The sequence below is a fragment of the Natator depressus genome, chromosome 23 (assembly GCF_965152275.1).
Source record: "Natator depressus isolate rNatDep1 chromosome 23, rNatDep2.hap1, whole genome shotgun sequence".
NCBI classification, from domain to species: domain Eukaryota; kingdom Metazoa; phylum Chordata; order Testudines; family Cheloniidae; genus Natator; species Natator depressus.
Genome location: NC_134256.1, coordinates 6,903,623 through 6,915,952, shown reverse-complemented (window position 1 = coordinate 6,915,952; position 12,330 = coordinate 6,903,623). Strand labels below are relative to the sequence as shown.

The 12,330-nt window shown below is 52.3% G+C and overlaps 1 protein-coding gene and 1 long non-coding RNA gene across 2 annotated transcripts in view; one reads left to right on the top strand and one right to left on the bottom strand.

The window, feature by feature from the left end:
- The window catches only part of LOC141976390 (uncharacterized), a 48,965-nt gene extending 43,728 nt beyond the window's left edge, over positions 1–5,237 (bottom strand). The window contains exon 1 of the long non-coding RNA XR_012636104.1: positions 5,108–5,237. This is a non-coding gene — a long non-coding RNA (uncharacterized LOC141976390). The remainder of the gene's footprint in view (positions 1–5,107) is intronic.
- A 3,833-nt stretch (positions 5,238–9,070) lies between these two features.
- Positions 9,071–12,330, top strand: part of LOC141976385 (galectin-9-like) — a 36,652-nt gene continuing 33,392 nt past the window's right edge. The window contains exons 1-2 of the mRNA XM_074937366.1: positions 9,071–9,100; positions 10,761–10,849. Of these exons, the coding sequence (XP_074793467.1) occupies positions 9,071–9,100; positions 10,761–10,849 (119 nt within the window). The remainder of the gene's footprint in view (positions 9,101–10,760; positions 10,850–12,330) is intronic.

Below are 12,330 nucleotides of genomic sequence, written 5' to 3'. Positions count from 1 at the left end.
CATTAGCCTTTTTCCAGTTGTCCGGCACTTCCCCCAATCTCCATGAGTTTTCAAAGATTCTGGCCAATGGCTCTGCAATCACATCCGCCAACTCCTTTAGCACTCTCGGATGCAGCGCATCCAGCCCCATTGACTTGTGCTTGTCCAGCTTTTCTAAATAGTCCCGAACCACTTCTTTCTCCACAGAGGGCTGGTCACCTCCTCCCCATGCTGTGCTGCCCAGTGCAGTAGTCTGGGAGCTGACCTTGTTCGTGAAGACTGAGGCAAAAAAAACATTGAGTACATTAGCTTTTTCCACATCCTCTGTCACTAGGTTGCCTCCCTCATTCTGTAAAGGGCCCACACTTTCCGATGGCCACCTGCTCGCTCCTGTACCTTGCCTGGAAGACAGCCTTCCTCGTATCTATCACTTCGGCGAGGCGTGTGTCTAAGCTCAGGGCACTCACATCGGAACCGCCGTATACGGTGTTCCATAAGGACAAGGTACAGCTGCGACCCCACCCAGCCTTCCTCCCTAAGGTGGTGTCTGCCTTCCATCTCAACCAGGACATCTTCCTCCCCGTCTTCTACCTGAAGCCACACGCCTCTCAATGGGAACAACAGCTGCACTCCCTGGACATTCACAGGGCCCTCGCCTTCTACATCGAGCGAATGAAAACTTTCAGGAAAACGTCGCAGCTGTTTGTTGCTGTGGCAGACCCGATGAAGGGCCTTCCGGTCTCCTCCCAGCACATCACGTCCTGGATCATATCATGCATCTGTGCGTGCTATGACTTGGCTGGTGTCACAACTATGCACCTTACTGCCCACTCCATGTGGGCTCAGGCTTCATCTTCTGCTTTCCTGGCACAGGTACCCATACAGGAGATATGTAGGGCAGCGACTTGGTCATCGGTGCATACCTTCGCCGCCCACTATGCGATAATTCAGGAGTCCAGGGGTAATGGTGCATTTGGTTCAGTGGTCCTTCACTCCGCGACATCTCACTCCGACCCCACCGCCTAGGTCAGGCTTGGGAGTCACCTAATTGGAATCGATATGAGCAAGCACTCGAAGAAAAGACGGTTACTCACCTTTGTAACTGTTCTTCGAGATGTGTTGCTCATATCCATTCCAAACCCACCCTCCTTCCCATCTGTCGGAGTAGCCGGCAAGAAGGAACTGAGGGGGCGCTGGGTCGGCTGGGGCATATATCCGGTGCCATGAAGGCGCCACTCTAGGGCACGCCTCAGCTGACCCACCGAGTGTTGCCGGGGTAAAAATCTTCCGACGATCGTGCACGCGGCACGCACACACCTAATTGGAATGGATATGAGCAACACATCTCGAAGAACAACAGTTACAAAGGTGAGTAACCGTCTTACTTTAAAGCCTGATCCTGGGTGACCAGGTGCCCAGTTTTCGACCTGAAAGTCAGGTCGAAAAGGGGACCTGACAGCATCTGGTCAGATCTACTGACCAGACACTCAAAATTCGGTTACTGCGGGCAAGGGAGGCACCGGGTCATCACCTGCTCCAGCCCCTACTCAGCCGGGACTGCCTCCTACCTGCGTCGGGGGGGGCTGCAGCTCCCAGCAGGCAAGTCCCTCCTGACCCAGGAGGGGAAAAGCAGTGAGCGATGGAGAGGGAAGGGGGAAGAGGAGTGGATGGGGGCAAAGCCTCAGGGAAAGAGGCAGGGCAGGGGCAGGGCTTCGGGGGCAGTGGCCAGAGTTTCCAGAGTGTCCAGTTTTTAAATACAGCATTACCAAGTTGGCAACCCTAATCCCGCCCCTTAGAAGTCAATGCGAATTTTGCCACTGGCTTCCGTGGGTGCAGGACCGAGCCTTTAGTGACAAGTGCATTTTAGTATTGAATTCTGCCTAACTGTACAGGAGACGAGGACAACACCAGCATCCAAAGACAGGGACATTAACTACCTCAGCTGTTCTGAAAGCATCAATTTATACTATGTGAGGATGATTCTAAAAACTCTCCCCCATGTGTTTCAAAGTGGCTAGCCAGCCTCCCTGTGCTGGGATGTGTCATGTGCACAGGGACAGGGATGGAAAGATTGAGGAGGATCTGCCCTGTGGCCTCTATAACAGGGAGTCCCTGAAATGAAGAGCAATGGGAGGGGTGCTCACGTGACGCTGGATAACGATTTCAGAACTGCTTATGTGACTGAGGCACCTAAATCCCATTGACTTCCAGTGAGACTTAGGGCTTGTCTACACTGGGAAATTCAGAGGCAGAACTATACTCCTATAATTATACTGCGAAAGTTATATCGGTATCAGAGGGCTGCACACATTGGTACATCTGTAGGCCAAATGCATTGCACTCACCGGGGCTTGTTGCGTTCCTCCCTTTCCTCACCACAAGCTCTGTGTGTTACCCTCCCATTTGCCTTTCTTCTAGGCAGGGGGGCTGGAACTATTTTTGTAGTGGGGGTCGAGAGAGCCACTGAACCAAACTGTAACCCCAGAACATAAGGGAAACCACTTCAAGACAGGGGGTGCTGCAGGACCCCCAACACTCTTAGTTTCAGCACCTATGATTCTAGGGACTCCCTGAGCCCCCCAGGCACCCCTCTTATGGCAGGGGCTCTGTGTGCCCCCCTCCCTCATCCCACGGTCTCCCCTTTCCCACCATGTCAGGGGCTCTGGGTTCCCCCTCCCTCATCCTCATCCCAGGATCTCCACTTCCTCACCACGCCAGGGGCTCTGTGTCCCCCCTGTTCCTCATCCCCCATGCTTGGGTCCCCCCTTCTTCCTTTCCCCACTATGCCATGGGCTCTGTGTCCCCCATATCCTTCTCCCATACCACTGTCCCCCATTCTCACCCCCTCCACTGGCCCCTCCTTCTTCCTTATTCTCCCTCTCTGGGGACAGAGGCTCCATGTGTCCCCTCATTCCCCCCTTACTCTCCATGGCCCCCATTCCCCTTTTTGGTTCCATTCCAGGGGCCCCCTGTCCAAACTCCTGCCAGGGGTTCTGTATGCTGCCCATCCCCCCATACCAGTGTCTCCATTCTTCTTCTTATTATTATTTATGAGGTATATTATGGTGGCACCTAGACCTTCCACCTTAAAGCAGCTTTCCACCTTAAAGCAGGAGTGAGCCTTGGCGAGAGGATTGGGGGGCGGGGGCGCAGAGGGGTGCACTAGCAATTCCCACCAGTAGCGGATCCAAGCTCTCCCCCCTGACTTTCCACAGCCCGGAGGGGCTGTTCTTCAGGTGGCTGAGTGAAGCTAACTCCGTGCACATCCGGATGCTCCCGGAGGGAGAGTGGGTGAATCTGGAGTAGAAGGGTAATGATGCTTGCCCTTCCTGTTCTCAGCCGGTGCCCACAGGGCGAGCAGGCTGCCACAGGCCCTGTTAGTGTAGCCACAGAGCAGACGGAGAGCTCGTCATGGTCAGAAATGCCAAGCTGGATTTCCAGCTGAAACCTGCTGAGCTCACCCTGGGAGCATTCCCAACCGAGGAGATTCATAAACTGCAAGGCCAGAAGGGCCCATTGTGCTACTCTAGACTGCCCTGACTAGCACAGGCCAGAGAACTGACCAAAATCATTCCTAGGGCAGATCTTTTAGAAAAAACATCCCATCTTTGTTGAAAATGGCCTGTGATGGAGAATCCACTATAACCTGGAAATTGTCGCAATGGTTAATTATTCTCACTGTTAAACGTTCACACCTTATTTCCAGTCTGAACTTGTCTTCCTTCAACTTCCAGCCACTGGATAATTTTAGACCTTTCTCTGCTAGCTTGAAGAGCCTGTTATTAAATATTTGTTCCCCTGGTAGGTACTTACAGACTGTGATCAAATCACCCCTTACCAATCACCCCTTACCCATCTCTTTGTTGAACTAAATAGGTTGATCACCTTGAGTCTATCACCATAAGGCAGATTTTCTAATCATTTAATCATTCTTGTTGCTCTTCTCTGAACCCTCTCCAGTTTATCAACATCCCTTGTGAATTGTGGGCACCAGAACTGGACACAGAATCACAGCAGCAGTCGCACCAGTGCCAAATACAAAGGTAAAATCACCTCTCTGCTCCTACTCGAGAGTCCCCTGTTTATTCAGCCAAGGATCACAATAGCCATTTTGGCCACAGTGTCGCACTGGGAAGCTCATGTTTGGCTGATTCTCCACCATGACCCCTAAATCTTTTTCAGAGTCGCTGCTTCCCAGGAGAGAGTCCCCAATCCTGTACGTGTGGCCTGCATTCTTTGTTCCTAGTTGTATACATCTGCATTTAGCTGTATTAAACTGCAGCCCAGACACGGCCCAGGGATCAACACTGCAGTGAATTGGATTCATGATAGGCTGCCCCTTCAAACACCACCACCCACTAGCCACCTAGCGCTCACTGGCACGGGGGCCTGAGTGTATTATTGTTCAGCAGAAGATGGGCGTGGGCAGCTTAGGAGAAATATGTGTCACTCCCGGAAGTCCCCAACTGCTGGGTGTAGCTCTTGATCCCTTGCCAACAGGTTCACTGTGGAGAAGGGACAGGCATCTTGCCTTGTCTCCTCGAAAGTCTGGTGATGGGGCCTGAGGCAAAGGTAACCCAAGCTAGAGGAAGTCATGGGATTGTAGCACACCCCATATGCCCCTCCTACCACTGATCCCTGCTTGGGTGTGTCAGCACCTGACAATTCCTGTTACTGAGCTGGAATTCCTGCATCCTCTGCTCTTGTTTACTTCTCATTAAAGATGTGTCTTTGTTACCTCTTCATTCCGCCCCCTCCCCATCTCTCTCTAATCCAGCACTGGGGAGTTCCCTAGGACACTTTCCCCTAGTGTCCCAGCCTCCTGCTCTTATCTGCTACAGGTACCAAGGTGACCGGGGGTGCGGGAGGGGACTGTCAGGGGAAGAGGCTACACTTGCGAGTTACAGCGCAATAAAGCCACCCCGAGCGCTGTACCTCACTCCCCGTCCACACTGGCAAGGCATGTACAGCGCTGTGTCTCTGCGGCTACAGCACTGCTGGCACTCCACCTCCCCGAGAGGATCAACAGCTGCTGCGCATTGGCTGAGACGCTCCAGCTCCAGTGTAAACGGGGAGTAACGTTATTACTCACTGACCGACCTCCGGAAACACCCCATAAGCCTTTTACCTGAAGCCTCCTCTCTTGTTTTGTTGTGAACTCCGGACGCGGAAGTGCCGTTTCAAAGCTCCGTTTCGGGGGCTGCTTATCAAAAAACCAAACACGGCCACTGCTGGCTTTGAATGAGCGAGAGGCAGGCGGGGGGGTCCGTTTGGAGTGCCGACAGCTAATGTTTGCTTGAAGAGAGAGGCAGCGGGGAAGGCGGTTGAGGTCCGTTTAGCGAGCGGCTGCTTAACTCATCTATGAGGAAAAAAGAAACAGCTGCCATTTGCTTTCAGTGAGTGAGAGAGAGGTGGGGGAGTGAGGGGGGTCTGTACTTACAAGACAGTGCGCTGACACACTCTCAGCACCCCAAAACCCCACTCTCTCCCCCCCATACGCTCTCTGTCACACTCCACCCCACCCCCGTTTGAAAAGCACGTTGCAGCCACTTGAATGCTGGGCTAGCTGCCCATAATGCACCGCTCCGAATGCAGCTGCAAATGCTGCAAATGTGACCACCACAGTGCGCTGGCAGCTATCAGTGTGGACAGACTGCAGCGCTTTCCCTACTCAGCTGTACGAAGGCGGGTTTAACTCACGGCGCTGTACATCTGTAAGTGTACCAAGGCCTAAGCCACTGATGCATGGAGTAAGATTTGGATACTTTATCTACCAGCAGGCTCCCAGGGGTGACCATTGAAACGGGCTTGCAGCGAAGAGCTGTGTGGTTGCTAAGCCTTCTGTGCCCAGCACTGAAGATCAGATACAAGGTGGGCGTGAGCCAAGCCAGAAACCCCCTGGAACAGTGGTTCCCAAACTTTAAGAACTCGTGAACCCCTTTCACAAAAATATCAAATCTTGTGAACCCCGTCCTGAAAATGAATATTTCCAGGGATTTTCTCCCTTACCTGAGTGTAAATTATAGAGACAGTGATCTTGGAAATAATTTGTTAATTTATGACATGCTTATTACACATTATTTATTATTACATTATTACATTATTAATTTTATTACATTATGAAAACAGCAACACTCTTCCAAGATTTCACTTTTGTAGCTCATATCACTTTGATTAAGCCTCCTACATGTTTCGTCAAGGAATACCAGACGTGAAACAGTATGAAGGTATTTAAGAATCCAACTCAAATAAAGAGTTCCTCCCACAAGCATTCGGGTCTTGAGCAGTCCAGGCAAACAACGCACGACTACAACAAAGTTTAAACTTGTTCTGCCAGGAAGTAATGGTCATGTGGCTCAAGCTGGTGGCCCCCAGTCCTCAAGGGGCTTGGGCTACCAGCCCCGGCGCCTGGGGTCCCTAGGGATGGCTCTGTCCGCCATTACAGAATTTTTTTCTGAGAACCCCCTGATACATTTCGCGAACCCCCAAGGGTTCACGAACTCCAGTTTGGGAACCACTGCCCTGGAATAATACTGCTGATATCAAGGCCAGAGGGCCCCAAGCCAATGTGAGCATCATCAACTGCACAGCTCTCAGACTTAACCCACACAACTCATCTTGGCAACTCCAGTGCCAGGACTGACCATGGCGCAGTCAGCTCAGGCAGGGGAGCAGGGGTGGGGGAGCACCCTGCACATCAGTAGATCCCCAGAGTCATTTTATCCCAGGTCTCACAAGGGAGGTGGACACAGTGACCTGACTCCACCATTCCCTGCACCTGAGGTAAAAGCACAGTCCTTCCCCTGCTAGGGTGCCTGCTATACCAGGTAGCCTGCCACCCAGAGCTGAACCAGTGCAGGGCCAGCTCACGTATCCAGCTGGGTCTTGGTAACACAGGTGAGGTTGGGGCACGGCTGGAGATGGATTTATTCACAACCAATCTGAGCAGCCAGTTTGGGACCCTGCCCCAGGCTGCCCCAGGCTCCTGGGAGACAATCTCAAGCAGAACATATAATACTTGGCCTACGTCTACAGCTGATGGCCAGGTGATAGCTCCCTGAGGAACATGACATCACAGATTGACAGCTGTCCGGGGTGCTGCATGGCTGAGCTGGGGGGGTCACAAGAGGGGAGATGCAGTGCTGTACTGTCCTCGGCTATGGGCTGGAGGAAAAATCCTGGAGAGGGACCTGTGCGGGTAGGGGGAAGATGTTGGAAGAAAGGGGATAAGGAGGGATGAGATGAGAACCCATAGTGAAGGGGGAGAAGGGACAAGACAGGGAAACTTGGGGGGAGGAGGGACGTGAGACGAGAGTCTTGGGGGTGACTGGGAGAGGGGAACTTGGGGAGGGGGGACTGGAGTGGGGAACTTGGTGGGAGTGGGAGATGGGTTAGGAGAACCCCTAGGGGAGGTGGGGATATTTGGGGGGGACAATGTTTAGTTTTTCCAAAAGCCCCAGCTCCTAGAGTCATGTTAACACCTGAGAATCTCAGCTTTCATTCCAAAGAGTAAAAGTTTTAGCCCTCCTGTTTGCCTAGGTAACTTGAAACCATGATGCCCAAGGCTCAGAAATCAGAACCCCAAGGAATTATAGATCACATCTCCTGATTTTAAGCTCATCTGATGGTCCTTGGGGTCTTGTGGACCTGTCCTCCTGAGACCCCCCCCCCCAAAACCCTACAGCTGTATGCACATTGCACCCAGTAGGTACCATTGGCAGGGCAGAGCTTGGACTTAGCCCCCCTTGGGCAATCTCAATGCCCTTGGGCATGCTCAGTTGCATTGCTGAGCTCAAGGACATTCTGGGAGAACCCACCCCACAATGTTCAAGGTCACCAGGGGAACCATACGTTGCACAGGGCTGGCAGGGGCCAGCGTGGGCCACTCAGGGGGGTGGGGGAGTGACACTGCCCCTGGGTGGACTAGGCTGGAAGGCTAGGGCAGAGTGTGGCATGGGCTGGGCGGGTAAAGTCCTGGGGCCAGCGGCTGCAGCAGGGATGGCTGCACAGAGATGGGCAGCTCTACAGGGATCTCCCCGGTTTCCCCTGTGCTGAGGTCAGTGGCCACCCTGCCTAGGAAGCACTTGACTTTCAGTGGGTGACTCCACTGCATCCTGCATTCGCCACTTGATACGTTGGGAGGTGTGCCCTTAGAAGCATGTGTTCATTGCTGGCTAGGGGACCATGGAGCCAGCACACAACACTTCTCAGCTGCAGAGAAGGTCTCAGAAAGTCCTGAAACCTAGCCTCAGGATTGTGGCCACAAGAGAGTCTCTGCAGGTCCAGAGCCAGGCTGAGCCCCAGCTCCACGCTAAAGGAAGAGGCGGGTCAGGCCAAAGGGCATTAACTCTTTCCATCCTTCCAATCTCATTCTCCGAACAAACCCCGTCTGGGTGAGCAGGCCCTACAGTCCACAGGCTACTGCCAGGGTTGTGTCAAGACCACTGCCATGTCCCTGAGCACTGGAGTCACGCCAACCAGAGAGCACAGAGTGGTGTCCGTGGATCAGGGTTAGCCGGGTAGGTCTGGATTCAACAGGCGTGAAAGACACTGGTGTCTTTAAAAGGGGAAAGTCTCTTACCCAGCTCAAAAGTAGCCAAGTAACTGGCTGAGAGCCTGGTGGGAACTGACAACAGCTGCGCTTGAAAGGGGAACTGGTGGCAGAGACAGGAAGCAGGGTGTGCGAGCAGGTGGCAATGCTCCTGGACTCTCACCCCATGGCAGCTGCATTTTACTTCCCCTTTCTTGCCAGCTCCTCAAGTCATCAGCACCGATTGTGGCCCTGGGATGGCAATGCCAGAGCCCCTGCCATAGGGAACCATGATGCATCCGATGAAGTGAGCTGTAGCTCATGAAAGCTTAGGCTCAAATAAATTGGTTAGTCTCTAAGGTGCCACAAGTCCTTTTCTTTTTGCGGATACAGACTAACACACCTGCTACTCTGAAACCCTTAATCAAAGCACACCTGGTGGCAGGAGAGAGACAACCCGCCCACATTCTGTGCTTGCAGCTCGGAAACGAAACCTAAAGAGTCACAGAGAGCCACCGGGGGCTACCACGAGCAGCAGCAGCAGCGTTGGAAAAGCTCAGCATGGCTTTCCAGCAGCCTATTCTCAACCCGGTGAGTCAGGCTGGGTGGGAGCTGAACAGCTGGAGATGCACACTGTCTTCTCTCTTCAGGAGACATCTGTCAGGCTAGGGTGACCAGACAGCAAGTGTGAAAAATCGGGACGGACGGGGGAGGGGGAATAGGATCCTGGGCGGGGGGGATAATTGGGTCCTATATAAGTCAAAGCCCCTAATATTGGGATGGTCCAGAAAATATCTGGACATATTTCTGGACATATTATCTGGACATAATATCGGGATGGTCCAGATAATATCGGGACATATTTCTATCAGGTGAATAGAAAGCTGGCTAGATTGTTGGGCTCAACGGGTAACGATCAACAGCTCAACGTCTAGTTGGCAGCCGGTATCAAGCGGAGTGCCCCAGGAGTCAGTCCTGGGGCTGGTTTTGTTCCACATCTTTATTAATGATCTGGATGATGGGATGGATTGCACCCTCAGCAAGTTCGCAACTGACACTAAGCTGGGGGGAGAGGTAGATACGCTGGAGGGTAGGGATAGGGTCCAGAGTGACCTAGACAAATTGGAGGATTGGGCCAAAAGAAATCTGATGAGGTTCAACAAAGACAAGTGCAGAGTCCTGAACATAGGAAGGAAGAATCCCATGCACCGCTACAGGCTGGGGACCGACTGGCGAAGCAGCAGTTCTGCAGAAAAGGACCTGGGGATTACAGTGGACGAGAAGCTGGATATGAGTCAGCAGTGTGCCCTCGTTGCCAAGAAGGCCAAAGGCATATTGGGCTGCATTAGTAGGAGCATTGCCAGCAGATCGAGGGACGTGATTATTCCCCTCTATTCAGCACTGGTGAGGCAACACTTGGAGTACTGTGTCCAGTTTTGGTCCCCCCACTAGAGAAGGGATGTGGACAAATTGGAGAGAGTCCAGCGGAGGGCAACGAAAATGATTATGGGGCTGGGGCACATGACTTACGAGGAGAGGCTGCGGGAACTGGGGTTATTTAGTTTGCAGAAGAGAAGAGTGAGGGGAGATTTGATAGCAGCCTTCAACTACCTGAAGGAGGTTTCTAAAAAGGATGGAGCTCGGCTATTCTCAGTGGTGGCAGATGACAGAACAAGGAGTAATGGTCTCAAGTTGCAGTGGGGGAGGTCCAGGTTGGATACTAGGAAACACTATTTCACTAGGATGGTGGTGAAGCACTGGAAGGGGTTACCTGGGGAGGTAACCACTGAATGCATCCGATGAAGTTAGCTGTAGCTCACGAAAGCTTATGCTCAAATAAATTTGTTAGTCTCTAAGGTGCCACAAGTACTCCTTTTCTTTCTAGGGAGGTAGTGGAATCTCCATCTGTAGAGGTTTTTAAGGTCAGGCTTGACAGAGCCCTGGCTGGGATAATTTACTTGGTGTTGGTCCAGCTTTGAGCAGGGGGTTGGACTAGATGACCTCCTGAGGTCTCTTCCAACCCTAATCTTCTATGATTCTATGATCTGGTCACCCAGTCAGGGCCCTGATAGAGAGAAGCTCCCCAGCCACAATGTCCCAATACTGGGAGACACAGCAGAACACCTGCAGTAGGGCCCTGTGAAAATTACTACCCCACTGGCCAGTGCAGGTGTACATGTATGTGCAGTGTATGTGCAGGCAGTGTATGGTTCCTCTGCTGCCCTTAAAACTGTGGGGTGGTTTCTTCCAGAGTGTCCCCTTTTCTGGACCCATCTTTGGAGGCCTGTGTGAAGGGAAGATGGTGTTAATCCAAGGAATAGTCCAAACCTTCGTGAAAAGGTTGGTGCTATTTACCCCATCCTGTGCTGCATTTCACCCGCTTTCCCCACCAGCACTCCATCTGGACTCAGCTCAACCAGGCCCTGGCGCAATCAGCACTCAACAGCTCTCCACTACCCCTCCCTCCTCACTCACCCAGTCTCCCTCCCCTCCTTCACTGCGCCACTGACTCTGAGCTGTCCTTACTGTCATCCTCCACCAGCACGGCTTCTCCACCAGGCTCCTCCTGGCTGCTGTTAAGGTTCACCCCCTCCACTGGCCCCTCTCTCTCCCTGTTCTCCTCTCTCTTCCTGGCTCCTTTCCCTGCCGCTTAGCTGCACAGACCATGACTCTATTCCCCATGCTAAACCGCCTCCCCTGAATCACCCGCCTCTCAACAAACTCCTCACCTCTCACTCCTCCACCATGGTTTCTACTCCCACTGCCCCAGCTCTCTGAAAAGGACTACAGGTAACTGTGAAGCCCAGCTTCCACAGCAATGCAGCAGCTGAGAGGGTGAAGGTGTTCCTTGGAGGTACGAATAGGGGAAGATGAAGTAAGGAGGTGCTGTCACCCCTATATGGCATTGATGAGACCATCACTGGGTACCAGGACAAGCTTGGTGTCCACACTTCAAACAGGTTGAGTCACAGTTTCAGGACTTTAAGGCCAGAAGGGACCATTAGATCATCTAGTCTGACCTCATGTGTAGTACAGGCCATCACATTTCACCCAGTTACCCCTGCATTGAGCCCAATCATTTGCATTTGCTAAAGCACCTTCCTGAAATGCAGCCAGTCTGGGTCTGAAGACATCAAGAGATGAGAATCCACCACTTCCCGGGAGTTTGTTCCGATGGTTAATCAGCCTCCCTGGCAAACATTTGACGGTAATTTCTAATTTTACATTAGTCTGGCTTCAGCTTCCAGCCACTGGTTCTTGTTTGGCCTTTCTCCACTAGGTCAAAGAGCCCTCTAGTAGCCAGTATTTTCTCCTTGTGAAGGTGCCTGTGCAACACCAACAGACCCTGTTCGTCAGTGGGCAGAATTGAACCGGGAACCTCTGGAGCCAAAAGCCAACTGGCTGTTAGCTAAGGCTGTAGAGCACTCTCTCTCTCTCTCTCTCTCTCTATCTCAGTGCCACTAGATGGGACAGAACACCACACACAAGGCGTGTGGGTTACACTTGTGCACTGTCACCAAGTCACCTTTTGATCCTCTTTATGATAAGACAGAGAGATTGAGCTCCTTAAGTCTCTTCTTGACAGGCATTTTCTCCAGCCCTTAAATCATTTTTGTGTCTCTTTTCTGCACTTTCTCTAATTTACACCATCCTTTTTACTATGTGGCAATCAGAACGAGGCGCAGTCTCCGGTATTCATCTCACCAGTGCCAATGTTGACAGAAAGGGAGTTCAGAAAAGAGTGAGAAGAACACTCCAAGGGCTGGACAAGCTGCCGCACAGGGCAGGACTAAAGGAGCTCAGTCTATTGAGTTTCTCCC